Raw genomic sequence first — 22,257 nt, forward strand, 5'->3', positions numbered from 1 at the left:
TTTAAATCTGTGTGCCTAAAATTAGACTTATAAATCCATACTTAGACACTTAAATAAGTGGCCTGATTCTCAAAAGAGCTGAACGTCCAGCAGCTCTCACTGAAAATCTTCATTGCTTGTAATTCCAGTTATTGGAAAGGGTTAAGAGTGAAGGGGGGATGTCAGTCAGCAGTGAAGGGGTTACACTTCTCTTGTTGGCTTTGGTGATGAGCATGGATAGTTTTAAAAAAAAATGCTTTCCGCTAAATACTGCCCTTTCTATGCACACCAACAGCTCCTCTGGTTTCAGTAGGATTTCTCCTGTGTTTAAGGGCTGCAGTATTTTGGCAATATGTTGAGCACTGTAGGGGGAGAAGATTTGCATGAAGAAGAATCAGTCTTGCTTATCAAGAGACTTAAGTGAGGAATGTAGGGCTCTGGAACTTCCCCTGCTGAGTCGCACCCTGAAGAGAAGGGTCATAAGGTTTAGTTTCCACTCAGTTGATTAGCATCTGTCACCTAATAACATAGCCGTTAGCAGACTGAAAACTTGATTAACACTTTGCAATTAAGAAAAATAGTACATATAACCAAAAAACTCCAAACCATTGTACAATAGATATTGCAGATTTTGACTGATCTCAGTGTGGCAGCTGACTAGTACTTTACTTCTGAAGTAATTTAGTGGGAAAAGTATCGTGATAGCATTATATGTCTGGCTGTTTAGTCTAATATACTACTGGGGTCTAAGGAAAAAAATCTCTTGAAGCTGCATTTGAGAGCAAATGTTCGGCTGCCTACATAGGATAAATTAATTTAAGATGGTAGGTACCTTATTGTTTACATTAATAAGATTTAAAACTGTATTAAAAACCCCATCCGGTTGCTAGGTGAGTAATTCCATATGGTTACACTCACCAGAGTGACATGGTGTGGAAAGTTGTGCATTGCTCATGTAAATTCTTAGCTCCTGGTTTTCAAAAGCCTTTATATTTGTACAAAGCATTATGCACACAGGGTTGTAGAAACAGATCTGTGCCAAGATGCTATTAGTAAAACGCATCATTTCTCTAATGATAGGATTTAGAAGTTAGCACATTTTGTCTTGAGAGTATTTTGTAAGCACCAAGGCCTTGATCCTTCATGTCCTTGTGTACTGTCCAGTATTGTGCACGAGGGCTCTGCTCTACAAGGCAAATGGACACTGCACGTAATGCAAGTCTAAGCACCAGGCACAATCATGTGCACTGAGCAGTGGGTAAGTCTAACACCCCCATTGTGCACCTACTCCCTTATTCACCTGTGCAAGGTGGAGAAGAGTTGGGTGGGGCTAACGAATGTGATTAATGAGACATGGTAATGAAGAACTTCACTCAGTGCTCCCATGAAGTCTCACTACTTTTATTAGTCAGGAGGTGTAACTATGTGGCCTTGCAGCAGTACGCTCATTATTGCGGGATCAGAGTCCCATCCTGTCCACTTCTTGCATACTGCATCTTGCCTTGCATTAAATGCAACACTCAGCCACTGTGCTGTGTAGGATCAGACCCTTGCTAGTTAACCCTTTAACTACTATTATTCAATCAAGTTTAAAAACAAAGTCAGAAATTTTTTCTCTGTTCTTTGAATATTTGCCTTTTTCTGATATTTTTTCCCCACTGAAGCCTTGCTGTTTAGCATTTAGTGTTGATGTTTATGGACTCAGCCCAGCCCAGGTTTTGTCATGGAGGGGATGCTCCTAATGAACATTTTCCATTTCTAGGATGAGGTGGTGAAGTTGACAGAGAAGTGTCTTAATAATGCAATTGAGAGCCCAGTAACAGCATCACAGCGTCTTCCTGCAAACATAAAGAGCAACATCCTGAAGGCCCAGGCAGAGGCAGTGCCCAAGGTACATACTTTGCTCAGAAGGATTATGCCGTTCTCAGGTGTTCCCCTTAGGACTGGCGGGAAGGGACACCATCAACAAGCCTCAAATCATAACCCTCTGCATTGAGTTTGACTCTCTTGTTACTCTGATGTCCTGGAGAGGCTGCTGTACGGGACTAGTCTTTAGGTATGAAGGCTCTGTGTAACTAGGGGGTCAAACAGTGGCAGAGTAGAACTGCCCTCCGTCCTTCAGAGGGAGATGCACTGACTACTCTGCTGGTCTTGGGCCTTAATGGGGTCCCTCTCAGCATATTCCAGCTTTTCCTTTCAACAGCGATAATGATCTGAATAAGCTTGGTGCTTGTAGTGCTAGCAGATGTATTAAGTAATGATGATTGTTTCTTGGAGGACCTGACTGGATTGTTTTGCATTAGCACTGAGGTTTTCATGAGAAAAAAATAGACTCTGCTTTGTCTGAATAGCAGACACATGACTCTCCCTTTGGGAAGGGATACTCCAGATTTTCCCATGAATCTCTAACATGACACAAAGATGGAATTACATTTTGAAAACTTATTTTCGTGTTCATTTCCTTTTAGATCACAAGAGAGGATAGCATGTTGGACAACAAGAACTCCAATATTCACGATGCCACTGCCAGGTACTGCATAGGGCTGGGGGAAAGAAGCAGGGTGCTTATGTGACCTGAGCACAGGACTGGGAGTCTGGAGTGCTGGAGGCGTACTCCTGATACTGATTCTTACCAGTGCTTTACAGCAAGTCATTTAAGTCCACCTGTGAAAAGAGGACAATTTAAGTTTCCACATCTGTTAATTTAGCATCCCATAAGGTTTAATTCTTTAATATGTGTAGAGCACTTCAAAGATAAACGTCACTATGCACTGTACTTGCCAAGTGTTGTTTGTTATGTACAAGATAATTCAGATATTCAATCTAAGCTTTCCATCTTTTTCTTCCTTAACCCATTAATGGCATTATCTTTTGTTAGGTAATTTAGCATGTGAAAGTTGCTGCATGGGCAGTTTGAGACACTGAAGTCATATCCTGATACACAGAACAAGCACAGTGACCATGCATGCTGTGCCACATTGCCTACACTAGAGTAGTTCAACTCTGTTTTAGGGTCCAGAGGGTAATTAAGTCTCCATGGCTTACTTTTTGGCCACAGTGCTCAGAGTGCCAGCAAAGGGATCAGTTACGATGGAGTTTATATAAAGCGAACACCTGTGTGCAAGAAACTGGCACTGACAACTCATTTCATACACGTCATTGTCAGGGTTGGCTGGATTTGAACTAGGTACATAGAGGTTAAAGGGTCAAAAAGGAAAAAGAGGACTTGTGGCACCTTAGAGACTAACAAATTTATTTGAGCATAAGCTTTCGTGAGCTACAGCTCACTTCATTGGATTCGCTTATGCTCAAATAAATTTGTTAGTCTCTAAGGTGCCACAAGTACTCCTTTTCTTTTTTGCGAATACAGACTAACACGGCTGCTACTCTGAAACCTGTTAAAGGGTCAGTAACTTTGTGACAAGTCATCTGAGATAATTATTGGCAGGCCCCAGAACACTTGCATAGTCAAGTTACTGACAAAAGTTTGGTTTAGCAGGGAAGAAAATGTCTTTCTCCTGAAGATAGATAAAGAACTGGCAATGAGGAGTAGTACCTATTCCTTTTTGCAGGAGCATCCTGATCTCAGGAAAAGCACAGAACAGGCAACGAATCCACTATTTCAGAAATCAAGAGAGGTGCTGAAAGAAATCTCTGCCTCAAATGTCTTCCTTCCGTAAGTGCTCTGGGAAGGAATGTTACTGGGGATAAGGAAACAGCTCAGAGATTAGCCTGGGAAAGATGAGAAACAGCTGTTAGCTAGCAGGATGAGCAGTCAAACAACACTTCCTCACCAAGGAGAGGAGGAGGAGAAAAGTGAGGCTGGCTTCGTCTGCTGAGTTTTCTTTAACACACACTCACTAGGGTCTTCAGGGTGCATGAAAATAAATGGCAACTGAGTAGAATGATGCAGCAGAGATGTGCAGAGATTATTGATCTTAATATTATCCTTTAGCCTGTGCAATTGCCTGTTAAAATGTTTAAAATCAAATAAATAGCTAAAAGGAATTTGATCAAGGAAGTGCAGTCAAAACATACCAAGAGAATAGAAATGCAAGTGTGTTTGAGGTTTTTTAGATTGCTGTGAGAATGGGGTATTTTTAATGTAAAAATCCCCACGTGAACCTAAACGCAACAGCAGTGCCTGAGAACTGATGGGAAAGAGAGTGAAATTAAGCAAGCTAGGAATGAGCACCAGCCCTGGAGTTAGGAGACCTGGATTCTGTTCCTGCTCTGCCAGTGACTCACTGAATGGCCTTGAAGGAATCATTCATCAGTGTTCCCATCTGTAAAATGGGGACTACTGTTTACCCACCATAGTAAAGTACATCGAGATCTATGGATGAAAAGGGCTAAAAATGGTCATTACTAGTTTTATTTGCAGGCCTTTCTCTGGCACTCGGCACTGTTGCATGTGAGCCACTCATTCAAATTAATTTATCCTCACAACCCACCTGTGAGGCCAAGGAAGTATTATCCCCATTTTATAGATGAGGTACTTAGGCTCAGAGAGAAAGAATGTGTCTTACTCGTGATCAGACAGGATGTCTGTAAATGAGTGGGATCAGAACATAATTCCCAGTCCAATGCCTAAACCACATGACCTTTATCTTCCAGTGAAGTTAAGTTAAACTTTGCCAGTAGTTGGTCCTCCAGTGCCTAGAGAGCATCACCTGTGCTAAGGGTTACTAGTTTAACTATCCTGGCTGAATGAAATGCAAAAAAGTAAGCAGCATAAGTCATGGAAAAGGTGCAATAGATTTTAGTGACATGCGTAAGTGTTTCTTCCCCAGTTAGATGGATCTGTATCCAGCTCTCAAAATAGGGGTGTAACTAAGATCAGCATTTGGCCCCTAGTATATTTATCTGGGCAGTGTCCTTTTTGTAAATGATTCTGTTGATATGCTGAGACACATTAGTACACCAGCTTCATTCTAGTCACATCTCTACAACCTCCATGGAAATCACTGTGTTAATGAAGATTTTCAGTAGTTTGTAACATTATTTTTTGAGCTGTTGAGCTGCTGGCCTTGATGCTAGACTTCCCTTGTGCGAAATACTCTAATTGCACAGGTGTTTGTGGTGGGAAATGTGTATCCATGTGGTTCCTCGTTTGCTTAATCTGTTCCCAGGTAGAAGTGAGGAATTTTTGTGATTTACTGCTTGTAGTGCCTTCATTTCTAAGGGGTTTGTCATAAATATAAAGGGAAGGGTAAACACCTTTAAAATCCCTCCTGGCCAGAAGAAAAACCCTTACACCTGTAAAGGGTTAAGAAGCTAGGATAACCTCGCTGGCACCTGACCACAATGACCAATGAGGAGACAAGATACTTTCAAAGCTGGAGGGAGGGAGAAACAAAGGGTCTGTGTCTGTCTGGGTGATGCTTTTGCCAGGGACAGAATAGGAATGGAGTCTTAGAACTTAGTAAGTAATCTAGCTAGATATGCGTTAGATTATGATTTCTTTAAATGGCTGAGAAAATAGGCTGTGCTGAATAGAATGGATATTCCTGTCTTTGTGTCTTTTTGTAACTTAAGGTTTTGCCTAGAGGGATTCTCTGTGTTTTGAATCTAATTACCCTGTAAGGTATTTACCATCCTGATTTTACAGAGGTGATTCTTTTACCTTTTCTTGTATTAAAATTCTTCTTGTAAGAAATTGAATGTTTTTTTTATTGTTCTTAAGATCCAAGAGTTTGGGTCTGTGTTCACCTATGCAAATTGGTGGGGATTTTTATCAAGCCTTCCCCAGGCAGGGGGGGTGTAGGGTTTTGGTGAGGATTTTGGGGGGGGAAAGACGTTTCCAAACAACGCTTTCTCAAAAATAAACCCAGTGAGACGTTTGGTGGTGGCAGTGGAAGTTCAAGGGCAAAAGATAAAATAGTTTGTACCTTGGGGAAGTTTTAACCTAAGCTGGTAAAAGTAAGCTTAGGAGGTTTTCGTGCAGGTCCCCACATCTGTACCCTAGAGTTCAGAGTGGGGAAGGAACCTTGACAGGGTTTTTCAAGCCATATCAAATATAAACATGAAGAGCTGATGAGTGTTTTGGCAGTTGCCTGAAGTGGGGTCAGCAGTACCACATATCGTAAAGAGAAAGTCATGTAATCTGAGAGAGCAGATAATCATGAGATTTCCATAGGGGACCAGGATGATTTGTCTTCTCTTTGTTCCTATACTTAAATCAATTTGTCTGCATTCTCTTTTTGTATGAATAACTCCTGTTAAGTAGGAACACATCTTGTGTCTGTTAGTTGCCAGCACCAGATTCTTCAGAGAAAGATGGAAGAACCCCACAGTCGGAAGATATAGGCTAATATCCCCCCATGAAGGTCTCATCCTGATCCGTTAGTTTGAGACTGACTGAAACTCTGAAGGCACATGGTTTATACCTGTTCCAAATTTTTTCTTAGCATTAACTGTAACAACTCTGGAAATTCTTGTTATTCACATAAATGTCCAATCCCTCTTTGAACCTTATTAAATTCTTCACCTCAATGGCATCGAGTTCCACAGTCATTACATGTGGTGCGAAAAAGTATTTCCTTTTATCATTTTGGAATTTGTCATCTTTCAAAAAGAAAAGGAGTACTTGTGGCACCTTAGAGACTAACACATTTATTTGAGCATAAGCTTCCGTGAGCTACAGCTCACTTCATCGGATGCAGTGAGCTGTAGCTCACGAAAGCTTATGCTCAAATAAATGTGTTAGTCTCTAAGGTGCCACAAGTACTCCTTTTCTTTTTGCGAATACAGACTAACACGGCTGCTACTCTGAAACCTGTCATCTTTCAGTTTCATTAACTCTTGTTGTTCTTTTGTATTCTGAAACAGTGAGAACTGAAGTTTCTGATCTGTCTTCTAGACCATTCCTTGTTTTATCACATCCCCTTTTATTTGTCTCCTTTGTAAGGTAAACAATCTCAATCTTTTCAATCTCCCTCATAAGAATGTGTATCCATGTCCTTGATCATTCTCATGACTGCTTCTGTGAACCCTCTAATTCTGCAATACTTTTTGTGAGATGGGGTGACCAGTACTGCAAACTGTAATCTAGATAAGACCATATAATTTGAGATGGAATTGATTTATATAATTGTATTATAATATTTTCTTTATTCTCCATGCTACTAGTTGTGCATCCTGATCTTGTTTGCTTTTTTCATCATAGGCTGAGGTCTTCATTGAGTTGTCCAGAGTGATATCCAAGTCTCTTTCCTGAGTTGATACAGTTAATTTAGAACCCTGTAAGGAGTATAAGTAGATAATTTTTTCCCCTTTAATGTGAATTAGTTTGCATTTATCAACATTGGGCTTCATTTACCATCAGTGTTGACCATTCACCTAGTTTAGATTCTGAAGTTTCTGACAGCCTTCTCTAGACTTGACACAGTTATCTAGGTTAGCCATCTGCAGATTTTTCTACCTCAGAGCCTACCCCCATTTCCAGATCAGCAGAATCTTAGAGTTCAGTTGTTCATAACTCTGAACAAAACGTTATGGTTCTTTCAAAAGTTTATAACTGAACATTGACTTAATACAGCTTTGAAACTTTACTGTGCTGATGAAAAATACTGCTTTTAACCATCTTAATTTAAATGAAACAAACACAGAAACAGTTTCCTTATCTTGTCAAATCCTTTTTTGAACATTCCCTTTTATGTTTTTAGTAGTTTGTTTAACACAGTAATGTACTGTATTTGCTTTTTTCCCCCCCTTTGTCTCTGCTGCTGTCTGATTGCCTACTTCCAGTTCCAAACGAGCTGTGTGGTTGACCAGTCAGTTCATAACTCTAGTGTTCGTAACTCTGGGGTTCTACTGTAAATAATAAATATATTAAACAATACTGGAGAATATTGAGGGCTTGTATACATACAGAAATTGCACAGGTTAAATGAAAGATGTGATGTTAAACTGAGGCCACTTTGTGTATGGGCACTTTTACCTTGGTTTCAAGTATATGTGCAAACTAAACCAGTATAAGCTCTGAGTAAACCAATGTAAGAGTGTCCACGCACACAGCTGAACCAGTTTAACTAAATGGGTTTAATGTTATGCCTTTAGTTAAAGTTGTACAATTTCTGCATATAGACTTGGCCTGAGTGTGCATTACATTGATTACATTACAATTACATTAATTACTGAGAAACAAAAGGAATTATTAGTTACTAATAATTCAGGCATATCTGTGCTATATATCCCTTACACAGTGTCATTCATATGTGACAATAACACTTCTTAGAACATATCCCAAAGTTTTCTGTGCAGCAGTAAGCTGAGCTGCTCCATGAATTCTTTCCCAGTGAGTTGTGGGACAATCAGTCTGTCCTTCTGGGACGTGAGCGGACTTGTGGGAAGGCAATGGAGAATTTGAGTGGAGCTAGCCAGCACCCACACGACACAGTGAGTTGATGTAGATGATGAGTTGTGCTCACTTGAGCAGACCCCCCAGCGGTCCCAGGTTTTGTGGGACTTTCCTGTTTTGACCTACAAAACCCCTGTCCTGGCTGCAGCGGCTCCTGTTCTGTGGGGTTGGCTGGGCTTGGCTCCCTGCTCCAGGCGTTGCAATCTGCTTCACCTTCCACTCCTCTTTTTTTGGAAGCCCTCTCTTCCCTGCTCTCCACTTTCTCCTCATCTGCAGCCCTGCCCCGCCCATTATACATTACCAATTATAATTGATAATGTAATCAATTATCTGAGCATTACAGAGCAGAAGGGGAAATCTTCTGGATTTTTCTGAGATTGCCATGCTCTCTCTGAGAAATCTGAAATACCTGGCATTCTCCAGTTTTGCCCCTAAAGATGCAGAGAACACAGGTGAGAAGGAGGCAGCCATAAAACTTCAGTTCTTCAAGTAGTGCCCCTCTGTGTGCTCTGCTGTAGGTGTGCTTGTGTCCCTGCACAGCTGATGGGAGAATTTTGGTAGCAGTGTCTGTTCGGCCCACACATGTGTTGTCCCCCCCTTGTGCCCTGCCACAAGGCTAACCAGCGTTGCATGGGCGAACCCTCCTCCGTTCCTTCTCAACCACGCCTGGTTAGAGGCAGCACTCTAGGTGTCTGTTAACAGATTGTTAACTTCTATAGACTTGTTTCAGAGTAGCAGCCGTGTTAGTCTGTATTCGCAAAAAGAAAAGGAGTACTTGTGGCACCTTAGAGACTAACAAATTTATTAGAGCATAAGCTTTCGTGAGCTACAGCTCACTTCATCGGATGCATTTGGTGGAAAATACAGAGGAGAGATTTATACACACACACAGAGAACATGAAAGACTATAGACTTGCTAATCGTTTCCCTACTTCAGGTACTACTTAGTTTCCTTTGTTTGGTCCTTCCTTTGGTCTTTTATTTTTTTTTAAATCTTAATATTTTTTTTGTTTGACCCCCCTCCTATCTGGGAATCCCCCCGGACAGGGTATGCCCAGTTCATCAATCTTCAAGAAGTATCTCAGCTGCAAAGAATCTATCCAAGTGACTGATGGACATTCTTAGTATGTCCACTGTCTGGGAGAAAACCACATTCCCCAGAAGTGTGCTTTATGCCAGCAATTGAAACCCAGATCCAGATAACATAAAGAGCTGAGACATAAGCTTCTTCTAATGGAACCGGCCCTCCAACCACCCTCAGACCCATGCCAAGACTTCAGACGGTGAGAATCCTCATCGCAACCCTCTACATCTAAGGGATAACCTTGGCCTTCTATTTGGACAGGACAAAAGTTTTTAGAAAGTTTCCTAGGCTCTTCCTCTCCATTGCACATAAGTCTAAGGGCACAGCAATTTCAGCTCCAAGACTCTCCAAATGGTTCTCAAACTCTGTTATCAGATTTGCAGTTTAGCGCCTCTGTCCATAATCTGCACGCACTCTGCAGCATAGATTTCCTCGCCTGTCGCATTCTTCAAAGGTATCTCTGTATCAGAAATCTGAAAAGCAGCTACCTGGGCATCTGCACATACCTTTGCAGAACACTATGCTGCCCTGGGGGACTCTGCTGCAAACACCAGAGTGGGCACTCCAGTACTCTCATCCAAAACAGACTTGACTCTGAGGCCCCGGTCACTCGTAGGCTGCTCAGGAGTCACCTACAGTGGCGCACCCATCGGTACATACTTAAAGAAGAAGAGGAAGTTACTGCCCTTGTGCAGTAGGAATGGTTCTTCGAGGTGTGTCCCCCCCATGGGTGCTCCACAACCCACCCTCTTTTCCTCTACTTTGGAGTTCTCATCATAAACTCTGCAGTAGAAAAGGAACCGAGGCGGGTTTACCGCCATTAACACTGGTTCACGTTGTGGAAGAGCACGAGGTGGGGACAGGACACGGCTACCAAAATTCTCCAATCAGCAGCACAGGAGTGCAAACACACCTTCAGTGAGGCACCCCTGGGGAGGGGACTCCTTGAAGAACTCTCATTACTGCATAACCTGAGTAACCACTTCTTTTCTGTACACAAGTTTGAGACGAGCGCTGTAAAAAAAAAACAAAAACCCCACCCCTCTGGGATGAAGATGTTGACATTGTTTACTGCCTGGGATGTCTGCAGCACAGTTGCTTTATGGAGTCTATGCTACCTAGCACTAGCCTGCAGTAGCAGGTTCTGAGATGGCTACGAGTCACTTGGCAATCACATCAGCACCTTTCTTCTTCATAAGCTTAGAATAGAATCATAGAATCTCAGGGTTGGAAGGGACCTCAGGAGGTCATCTAGTCCAACCCCCTGCTCAAAGCAGGGCAATCCCCAATTTTTGCCCCAGATCCCTAAATGGCCCCTATATTGATTTGTTGTTGTGTTTCTCGGCTAAGCTGTCATGAAAGAAGCACTGGTTGTTTCACACAGCCTCTGCAGTATGATGAGAATGTTTTCTTCTTTCAGTAATGGATTAGAAGAGGATAATGCCATCTCTGGCCCTGAAGAATCACTGATTCCAGCTATTCTGGATCCAGCAGAAGAGATTGCAGTTTTAAAGGTATACACCGCCTCTTTGTCAGTGTGCAAGGTTCTTCATTTCACAGTGAGACACTGACACTATCTGTTTAATACAAGAGGAATGGCTTTGTGCACATAATAAACTTTACAGCAGCATACTTGCTATAGCCACACATTTACCAAATCGTGATTTCTGCTGTAATAACAAATACCATATGACCCCATTTTAAACCCCACTCTGGGTTATGTCCCTTCGTGTTGTCTGTCCAACACTCTGCTTTCCCCAATACTCCAGGAAGGCAACCTGGAGCGCAATATTTTCTAAACTGGCATGAGGATGAATCTGCTTTATCCCGCAGTTTTGGTGTCTCAGGGAACAGATTCTAAGAATGAAATTCTGCCACTTAACTGCACAGGTGTAGCTCCCACTGAAGTCAATGGCAAGGTTTGATCCTGAAGTTTTTATTGTGTTGCTTAGATTTTGATTCTGATTCAAAGATAGTGTGTTCTCCATGGGAGCACCAGTGAGCACAAATAGTAGATGTTTTATGTGCATGTGACATGGTCGGCATCTCTGTGTCCATCTCCAGACAATTAAATGACAGTAGCGTGGGATTCCTGGGATATTTCCTTAGGCTAAGGGGCACTGTTCCCTCTAAGCTGTGCGCGTGCACACAGGTCCTAAACCCCATGCACACGGCAAAACGCCGCACATACAACAATTTGCACAGAAGAAATTTTTTGCACACATGGCCTGTCAAAAATGAGAGGGAACATTGCTAAGGGGTTCCGTATATGATTCTGGATCCCCAAAAGAGAAGACTTCTTAGCTGCTGCACCTGTAACCGATTGTATGCTGCTGATTCCAGTGCACAGCTATATCCACTTTTCCCAAGTTTAGATCTTCAGACCAAAGACTCCACTTAAACAATTGTCATCCACACGCACAAGTGCAGTAGATGATTTTTACACCTACACATCAGTGTAGGTGTAAAATCTACTAGCACAAAGCCTAGGCTGGGGAGAGGAGAACAGAAGGGCTTGTTAGTAAAGATCTGATAATACTTGTTTTTGTTTAAATGATGAACAAAACCAGGCCTGGCAATGGAACTGTAAATTGAAGAAGGCGCTCAGAAATCAAGAAACCACTAAAATACTCCATCTGGTGACTAATGGGGATTTAATTAATAACTGATTTATTTTACAGAGCCATCCAGATGACCTTGATGTTTTGTTAACATCACTGACTGAGAATCTAATTGATTTTACAGAAACCATTCCTCGGGTAACTATGATTCAAATCCAGTTGCTTAAAGGGAGCCTTCTTCATACATACAGATTTGATTTAACTATTGACTGTTTATAAAGGAAAATGTAATCTATTTATAGATATCTGTCATTTAGCATCTGTCCATTGGATTTGTGTCTGATATGTAGTAATAGCGTGGTTGCTGGTCGGATAATTCATGTGTGCCTTAGGTTATCACTCTGATCTATTGGGGCACTGTATGGGTGCTCTCCTCATTATGGCTCTGAACCAGAAGTGAGGTCACCTGAATTGGTTACAAGTATCATAGTTCAGTTTGTAGCATTTTCTGCCCTCCCCAGGAATACTGCTCTGCTTATCAGTACATTCTGGAAAAATCTGGACAGCTGTCCCAAGCACTCAGCAGCGATAGAGAGGACTTGGAAGGCATGCACCCAAAGCAGCACCCATGTCAGTGTGCTCTGGAGTGTCTTTACTGCACAGAGAGCTGGAGGGGAGGAGGAGGAGGAGGACCTGCCAAACCAGTTGCAGAAAAGGGGTCCGATCCACACTGCAAAAAACTGGTAACTGGAAGGCAGCTATGTGCTGAAACTTAGTCAGCTGACCACCGTACTAACCAATTATTAGCCATGTGGTATGCAGACACAAATCATGTTTAGAGTCAGTCACTGTTACAAGCAGCTTGATTCAAAGCCATAGTGTTGGACGGGCCCTCAGCAATGGTGCAGGCTGACAAGATATAAATAATGTGACAGTGCTGCTAGCAACAAATTAACTTTTGAATTAAATTGTTTTGAGGAAATAATGTTTCTTAAGCATTTTTCATTTAATTGAAACTTTTCCAGCATGTTTATTTTCCTTTGGCAGGTGTCTTCCCCGCCCACAATTACACCCAGATGGATCGTGCCAGTGAGTTATTCAATCATTCTTTTTATTTATTTATAATTCAGAGTGGAGATTTAATGAGATGGTCTCAAAAATAGTTTAGTGTTAAATTTTATACAGGTAGCTATTTTTATGGGATTTTTTTTAAATTTAAAAATCCATTGGCACAGATTTTTTTTTTTTAATCATTCCTCTTTGCTGTTTGAAAGCCATATACAACAGTATTATGCCGTTGAGATCCAGGCAATGAAACTGACAAGAAACAAAACAAAACTGACTTGCGCAGTTTCATTATCCAGTCTGAGTGAAGCGAATCAAACAAACATAGGATGACAACATCAATACATATTTGAAACGCCTTCTGTGTTACTGGCCATGACTAATCATGCTCAGATGTGGGATTATTTCTGTTTAAAAAGATAAATTTCATTTTCACAGTCTTCTATTTGAGTTATTTTCTATAAAGTTTCTTTAATGATTTCCGTTTGGTTGACACCCCTTCCCCCCCCCCCAAACTCTAGGAACATGTTAGTTTCCTCTGACGTGACTTCCAGCCACTTAGGTACTACTGACAAATGTACTTGTCCCCTCACAGCAGTGCTTTTGACCCCAGTTTCCTGTTTCATTCTCCCTAATTCAGAGTGGGCTGGTTTCCAATGGGCCTTTGGGGAATGATGTTGTTTTAGCTCTAAAGGCAGTGAAAGGCAGCACCGAAGCATTGTCACTCCCAGTTGGATCTCCATCATCACAGCAGTCAGCTGAAATTCTTGCAAGGTAAGGGCTCTTTCCCTGCTATCTGAGGCTGCATTGGGTGGAGGTTGGGGAGAATGGTGTCCTGTTCCAATTCCAGCCTGAGTGGTTATGTTCTGTCCATTCCTGCAGTTGGGCATAGTATGTTTCGCTTCTTCTCCTAAACTTCCATGTACTGTGGGGGTACAATGGTTTCTTTTCACCTTTCAGAGTTTTAAGTAATTGCTGTGTATAGTTTGTATATCAGTAGATAGAGCAAGTGATGAAAAGCACTGTATAAAAAACAAACCTTTTTATAAGAAAATATGTTAACAGATAAAGAAAAGGAAACACAATGAATAATAGAAATGCAGCTGTAGACTTCAGAGGTAAATCTGTCCCCATAAACTGCCAAAAACAAAGCAATTTAGTCAGCTGTATATGAAAAAGAAAAGGAAATGGAACTTGTGAATTTCTGGAAATCTCTTCCACATCCCACTGGAGAAATATAAAACAACATATCCAGCATGTTTAAAAACCTCAAAGACATCAAGAACAGGCACATCATCATTTACAGGTACAACCTTTGAAACTAATCCCACATTGAAAAAGAGAGATGAAATATCAAATAAGCATAAGAACAGCCATACTGGGTCAGATAAAAGGTCCATCTAGCTCAGTATCCTGTCTTCTGACAGTGGCCAAATGCCAGGTACCCCAGAGGGAATGAACAGAACAGGTAATCATCAAGTGATCCATCCCGTTGCCCATTCCCAGCTTCTGGCAAACAGAGGCTAGGGATACCATCCCTGCCCATCCTGGCTAATAGCCATTGATGGACCTATCCTCCATGAATGCATCTAGTTCTTTTTTGAACCCTGTTATGGTCTTGGCCTTCACAACGTCCTCTAGGCAAGGAGTTCCACAGGTTGAGTGTGCGTTGTGTGAAGAAATACTTCCTTTTGTTTGTTTTAAACCTGCTGCTTATTAATTTCATTTGGTGCCCCTACTTCTTGTGTTAGGAGAAGGAGTAAATAACACTTCCTTATTTACTTTCTCCACACCAGTCATGATTTTATAGATCTCAGTCATACCCCCCTCTGTCATGTCTTTTCCAAGCTGAAAAGTCCCAGTCTTATTAATCTCTCCTCATATGGCAGCCGTTCCATACCCCTAATAATTTTTGTTGCCCTTTTCTGAACCTTTTCCAATCCAATACATCTTTTCTGAGACAGAGCAACCACATCTGCACCAGTATTCAAGATGTGGGCATACCATGGACTTAAATAGAGGCAATACAATATTTTCTGTCTTATTATCTATCCCTTTCTTAATGATTCCCAACATTCTATTCACTTTTTTGATGGCCGAGTGGATGTTTTCAGAGAACTATCCACAACGACTCCAAGATCTTTCTTGCGTGGTAACAGCTAATTTAGACCCCATCATTTTATATGTATAGTTGGGATTATGTTTTCCAATGTGCATTATTTTGCATTTATCAACATTGAATTTCATCTGCCATTTTGTTGCCCAGTCACCCAGTTTTGAGAGATCCTTTTGTAGCCCTTCGCAGTCTGCCTGGGACTTAACTGTCTTGAGTAGTTTTGTATCATCTGCAAATTTTGCCACCTCACTGTTTACCCCTTTTTCCAAATCATTTATGAATATGTTAAATAGGACTGGGCCCAGTACAGACCCCTGGGAGACACCACTATTTACTTCTCTCCATTCTGAAAACTGATCATTTATTTCTACCCTGTCTTTTAACCAGTTACCAATCCATGGGAGGACCTTCCCTCTTATCCCATGACTGCTTACTTTGCTTAAGAGCTTTAGTGAGAGACCTTGTCAAAGGCTTTCTGAAAATCTAAATACACTATATCCACTGGATTCCCCCTTGTCAGCGTGCTTGTTGACCCTCTCAAAGAATTCTAGTAGATTGGTGAGGCTTGATTTTCCTTTACAAAAACCATGTTGACTCTTCCCCAACAAATTATGTTCTTCTATGTGTCTGACAATTTTGTTCTTTATTATCGTTTCAACCAATTTGCCTGGTTCTGGAGTCAGGTTTACCGCACGTAATTGCCAGGGTCACCTTTGGAGCTCTTTTTAAAAATTGGCATCACATTATCTATTCTCCAGTCATTTAGTACAGAAGCTGATTTAAATGATAGGTTACAGACTACAGTTAGTAGTCCTGCGATTTCACATTTGAGTTCCTTCAGAACTCTTGGGTGAATACCATCTGGTCCTGGTGACTTATTGCTGTTTAATTTATCAATTTGTTCCAAAACCTCCTCTGACACCTCAATCTGGGACAGTTCCTCAGATTTGTCACCTAAAAAGAATGGCTCAGGTTTGGGAATCTCCCTCACATCCTCAGCCATGAAGACCGATGCAAAGAATTTAATTTAGTTTCTCCGCAGTGGCCTTATTGTCCTCGAGTGCTCCTTTAGCATCTTAATCCTCCAGTGGCCCCACTGGTTGTTCAGCAGACTTTCTGCTTCTGATGTACTTAAAATTTTTTTTGCTATTACTTTTTGAGTCTTTGGCTAGCTGTTCCTCAAATTCTTTTTTGGCCTTCCTAATTATATTTTTACATTTCATTTGCCAGAGTTTATGCTTCTTTCTATTTTCCTCACTAGAATTTAACTTCCACTTTTTAAAGGATGCCTTTTTGACTCTCATTGTTTCTTTTACTTTGTTGTTTAGCCATGGTGGCTTTTTTTTGTTTTCTTACTATGTTTTTTAATTTCGAGTATACATTTAAGTTGAGCCTCTATTATGGTGTCTTTAAAAGGTTTCCATGCAGTTTGCAGGGATTTCACTTTTGGCACTGTACCTTTTAATTTCTGTTTTAACTAACCTCCTCATTTTTGTGTAGTCCCCTTTTCTGAAATTAAATGCTACAGTTTTGGGCCGCTGTGGTGTTTTCCTCACCACATGGATGTTGAATTTAATTATATTATGGTCACTATTATTAAGCGGTCCAGCTATATTCACCTCTTGGACCTGATCCTATGCTCCACTTAGGACTAAATCAGGAATTTCCTCTTCTCTTTTTGGTTCCAGGGCTAGCTGCTCCAAGAAGCAGTCATTTAAGATGTCAAGAAACTTTATCTCTGCATCCCATCCTGCGGCGACATGTACTCAGTCAATATGGGGATAGTTGAAATCCCCCATTATTATTGAGTTTTTTATTTTAATAGTCTCTCTAATCTCCCTGAGCATTTCACAATCATTATCACCATCCTGGTCAGGTGGTCGGTAATATATCTCTACTGCTATATTTTTATTATTCGAGCATTGAATTACTATTCATAGAGATTCTATGGTATAGTTTGGTTCATTTAAGATTTAAAAGCATGTTGGAAATTATAACAAATATAGAGCTCATAATCAGATATTTGGTCAGAACTGTTGCCAGAAATTCTTCAACTGAGTTTATACAATCTCCAGCCTTCATTTTTTTTCTCCAGTTCACTTTGCAAGCCAATAAAATCTGCTGAGCATCATCACAGTTGTAAAAGCCCCATGCTTTTGATCTTTTAAAAAAAAGAATTCCTATTTTGCCATTCTGCCCCTGATAATGTCCGCCCACCCACCCTTGAAACTGTTTTGTAATGAAGTGAACGTTTTCCTCTGATCATAGGTAACTCCGGAAATCAGGAAATGTATTTATTTCTTTAAGCCAAAGAATACTCCTTTGATTCCAAATTAACAACATAACATGTTTTTTTTTTTCCCTCCATGGAGGAGAAGGACCAAATTAATGCACAAAAAAGTTTGCCTAGAGCACTGATCAGAGATCCCTTCCACATGAAAGAATCTAACAGATACAGTGTTGGACATGTCCATGTCCAAGTTAAAGGAAGAACTAATCTGGGCCCCAATTCTGCCAACTGTTCTGGGAGGATGTACCCATACACAGACGGGTGCAGTTTGTGTTATGTACGTTTGTTATGAGATTTACAAACATCTCTTCCTTGCGATGCAGGTGCACATGAACCTGTGTCTGATATCCTAGGAGTGATGTAGATTAATCGGTTTCAGAATGCAAAAAGATTTCTTCTTTAAATGATTTTTGAATCTACATCTGTGTCTCTTTGATCTCCAAATTAACAGTTTGTGGCATTTAAGAATCAAACTTTACCTCTAAGCACTTTGAGATCTAGAGATGTAAAATTCAATACAAGGGCTAAGTATTGCGTATTATTATTGAAATATGCTAATTGCTTGAGGGGTCTGAGGTTTTAACAGCACTCATAGGAACATCCAAATCAGAAGCATTTGCACTCACTGTCAGAATGCTATTACACATTCACTGGCTCAGGGTTAAGGGTGGGAGAGGGGTTGACGCAGAGAAATAACCACATCTGTACCTGAGTTATGGGTTCATGATAAGAGTGAAAAGTGTCCAAGCAAATTTGGAGTTACTTCATTCTTCTGACACCTTTTAGGTGATGTAATAGCTATAATTATTATTGCCCAAAATATAAAAATCAGGCAACCACTAATAGACCCCAAAAGAGGAACTGTACATAAAATGTCTGTCAAGTACAGATGGCAATTACAGGGAGCAGCACTGTTACAGATACTCAGCAGAAAATCCTTGCCTCTATCTCTCAAGCCATTCATTTAAAAAGAGGGTTTTAGCCACACTCCCCAAATGGAAACATCATTGTAGGCAAAAATCCCGGAGAGAAAGAAAACCTCATAATCTGCCTCAACAGGTGAGTCAGATTTCAGTTTCTGAGAGCAAGGATTTCAGTATCGCTATGCAAACAAGGCCACCAAATCTCCAACACCAAAACCAATGAGCATTCAGTGTTCATGTTTCTCTCCTTGACATGGTTAAGTCCTCTGATGTCAGGGAGGGGGCTACTAGCTGGAAGGCAGACAACAGGAGCCATTGGTAGCCATTCCCCCCCATGGATCCCATGCCAGTTGGGTACTTGGAGTAACAGGGCATTCTGTGACCCTCAGCATAGGAGTCCCCACTCTGATTTTCAGCTCAGTGGGTTTTTCTTTTGTTTTGTACTGCACTACCAGTAAAGATGCTGCAACCAGGTCTCAGCTGGCAGTGCTGTTGCTGACGTACAAGGCAAAATCCATTCCAACTTTTCTTTCTGCAGCTGGTCTCTTTTAGAGAAAATAGGAAGCTCTCTTCCTTCTCCCAGTTATAATACAAAGGGAACGCAACCACTGAAAACAGCCAACATAAATCTGGATCTGAGACATTTGCTGCATTACCACGGTAGCTGCTAACATTCATTGTTCACTTCTCCTTGAAGGAGAACAATGTGCAACATTGCCCGCTCTCAGAAATAAATACAACTCATTAATGTACATGCTCTTAATGGGCAGGTATCTACACCCCAAACATAGGCCCTTATCGAAGTTTGTTGGAATCTCAGAGGAGAAGCTTTGGAGACTGAACTGCCCTTCATCTCTAGGGATCCCTCCAGGTCCCAGGTGAGATGCATTGCTGAGGTAGTATGGAGAAAGCTTGTACTGCTGCTACTTCACCAGCACAGGCTCCTTTCACATGCACTTGACTCTCTTTAGATGAAAAAATAGTGTAGGTTAAATTAGCATTTAAATCCTGCGCCCTTCCCTGCAGTCAGATTTGGAGCAGATTTAAACCATGCTAGTGTGTGTTGGTCTTCGAAGTCCAGGTGTGCCCAGACATCTTAGTGCTAATTGTTCTTCTGAACCTTCCTCTTGAGCAGCCAAGAATGTAGGCTAGCGACAGACAGCAGACTGTATCCTTTTCTCCTCAGCAGCTCTGAGCTCTTACCGTCCAGTCAGTACCAGCTTTCCATAGAGTTGCTGGGCCACAGCTAAACTCATGGTCTTTGCCCCAGTAGTAGCATCCTGCACTCCTCCCAGCAGATTGTTCCGTGGAAGAGTGTATTTACAGGGTCTTTGTTTTGCTTTCTTCTCTTTAGCCCCGTCACAGAGGATCCTGCAATAAGGCCGAAATGTTTACTGACCACTGAACTCTGAGAGGAGGTGCTTCCAATCTGCTGAAAACTCAAACCTTCTAGCATCTTCAAGGAGCTCTTTGGAAGGACCTACCTGGGATTAAGCTCTTGCTGGATGTGGCCACAAACAACCAGCTGCTTTGCTGAGAATCTGGAGGGAAACTTTCACCTTTATAGCAGTTCAGCTAGAACTATAGTATAAACTAGGACATAAAGCTCCAAGGATACACGAGCTTCTCTCTCAGGAGAGATGAAACACACACTGGAACTAGTTCTGGGCATGAATAACAAAATCTAGGAATGTTCCATCCGCATTCAACTTAGTCTCTTTACCTTTTACTGCTTCATAGATGGAAAGTGTTCACTCTGATATCAGCCCACTAGCTTTGTGAAAAGTCGTGGCCCGGAGCTTCATAATTTGACACTTGGAGAATTTAGAAGAACTTCTAGGGCCACCTGCTGGTTATGAATATAAACAGTGACTAATAGTGATAATGGTAATTTTATACAGTCAAGGCCATTCTTTTCTGTGTGAATGTCCCTTCTCTGTTTTCCTTTGTACCAGCATGGACAAGCCTTCTTGGCCTTAACCCTCTTTGTAGTCTTTGTACCTTCTCTTTACAGCACCTGGAAAGAACTGAAAATCCAGCCCATGGGTGCCCATTTACCTCAGTAACTGGATTTAAGCTGCTCTTCGTAGCCAGAGAAAGGAAGAATTCTTCTGCCAAACAGCTTAGCATTCCAAGAGAAAGGTAGGGAGGTCCCATATTTTTCTCCAGACATTTTAATTTCCTAGAAGACTTAACAAACATGTTTGGATGTATTTTAAGCCATAGATATGCATCCTAGTTTGGATGCTAAAGCGAGACTTAAGGATGAAGGGCATGAACACAGGGACTCTCCAAAGACTGGTCTCTGTTATATTTTTTAGGGCTAGGAGGGACTTTTCACTGTTGATTTTGGAACTGTGGGTGTTTCCAGCTGCTGTTATTTAGGAACACTCAACTAGCTGGTTAGTGGCACAAGCGTACAAACAGAACAGTTAATATCCTGCCTGTATTCAGTTCCAAACTTCAATATCAGGTGTGGGTGGGAGTGAGAGTGGAAAGAGGTCAGCTGGGGACAGAGGATCGAGGGTCAAATGTCCCCTAATGGCAATTTACCCATTTGTGCAAGAGTGGTGACCAGACTACACACTGCAAAGTGCTGACCTTCCTGTACTAATGGTGAAAATGTTTGCTACCACATACTAAGGAGGATTAGGATATGGACAGTAAGTCAGCTTGAAGAGACCATCAGGACTGCCGGCAATAGGGTCCCCAGGAGAAACCACACTGATGAGCATTTAGATACTATGGTGATGAGTGCTATAGAAAACTTTTAACAAAAGGTCAAAGGAAGGAGAAAAATGGGAGCCCAATTGGACAATAATTTGATGTCCTTTATCATGATCCTGTCCGAACAGGAATGCATGGCTGAAATAGCAAGGAGGGTAGGTTTCTGTTTCTGACTGGGGCCAGAGGCTGGCCTCTGCATAGTGCTGTATTTTATAAATATTTACATGCAGATAGCTCATGTTGGTGGAAATACTTTTAAAGAAAATTCTTAAACTTTTGCCCAATTTCACTCCTGCTTGCTTAAAATTTGCACATTTCTAAATGTGGAAAATAAAAACTGGACTAAACCACTGTGGTGGTAGGTGAGAATGGGTTAGTTTGGGGTTGATTTTTCCCTCAGCATAACAGAGTTTGCTGCTGCTGAATGTGGCTGGTTCTGTCAGGGGCTGCTGTAGGACTTTGGTCTGCAAGATGCTTATTCAGAGTGATCTTGTTAAAGAATGAATGCTTCATTGTACATGGCCCACTGTCACTCCTCAGTCTCTTCTCCTCCCCCTCTTCCCCCCCCCCCCCCCCAAAAAAAAGGCTTGCATAGGGAAGAATAGAAAATGTAAGTAGCAGTGCGGCTTGGAAGACCAGCCTGTAACTATATGTGAACAGTGGTTCCCAGGCACTGCTACTGGAACCAGTGCTAGCGATTTGTGGCTGGTACTACAAGTTTTCCAACGCTCTCTGTGCACTGATTGTGAGAGGAATTGAGCAGCCCAAGTCCTCACTGACTCCAGCACTTCTCGTACTCAAAGCTGAACTTCTGTCATAGGCCTGATGTGGTGGTTCTGCTCACTCCCCATTCAACTGTATCCAATGTAGTAGAGCTCTGGATTGTTTACTCTTCAAGTCCAAGCTTTGTGGCAGGTTCGGATGGATATGGCTTCCTGGTTCATATCTTAGCCTGGGTTAGTACATTTGCCCAAAAAGGTTGCTGCAGCAATGGGAACCTACAGGTGCAGGAACAAAGCCATTACTGTGATGGAGAAACTTGGCACTTCCTGTTAACCAGTTTGCTCAGCAGCATCACCTGCCAGAGAGATTTGTTGGTTTTGTCAACAGACAGATGACAGTAGAATTTTAATGTAAATCAAGTTTGTTG

The 22,257-nt window shown here is 41.6% G+C and overlaps 1 protein-coding gene across 1 annotated transcript in view; it reads left to right on the forward strand.

The window, feature by feature from the left end:
• Nucleotides 1–22,257, forward strand: part of LOC122458048 (band 4.1-like protein 5) — a 108,460-nt gene that overhangs the window by 19,940 nt on the left and 66,263 nt on the right. The window contains exons 4-9 of the mRNA XM_043504917.1: nt 1,742–1,870; nt 2,448–2,509; nt 10,846–10,939; nt 12,107–12,184; nt 13,034–13,075; nt 13,692–13,825. Of these exons, the coding sequence (XP_043360852.1) occupies nt 1,742–1,870; nt 2,448–2,509; nt 10,846–10,939; nt 12,107–12,184; nt 13,034–13,075; nt 13,692–13,825 (539 nt within the window). The remainder of the gene's footprint in view (nt 1–1,741; nt 1,871–2,447; nt 2,510–10,845; nt 10,940–12,106; nt 12,185–13,033; nt 13,076–13,691; nt 13,826–22,257) is intronic.

The sequence above is a fragment of the Dermochelys coriacea genome, chromosome 11 (genome assembly GCF_009764565.3).
Source record: "Dermochelys coriacea isolate rDerCor1 chromosome 11, rDerCor1.pri.v4, whole genome shotgun sequence".
NCBI lineage: Eukaryota > Metazoa > Chordata > Testudines > Dermochelyidae > Dermochelys > Dermochelys coriacea.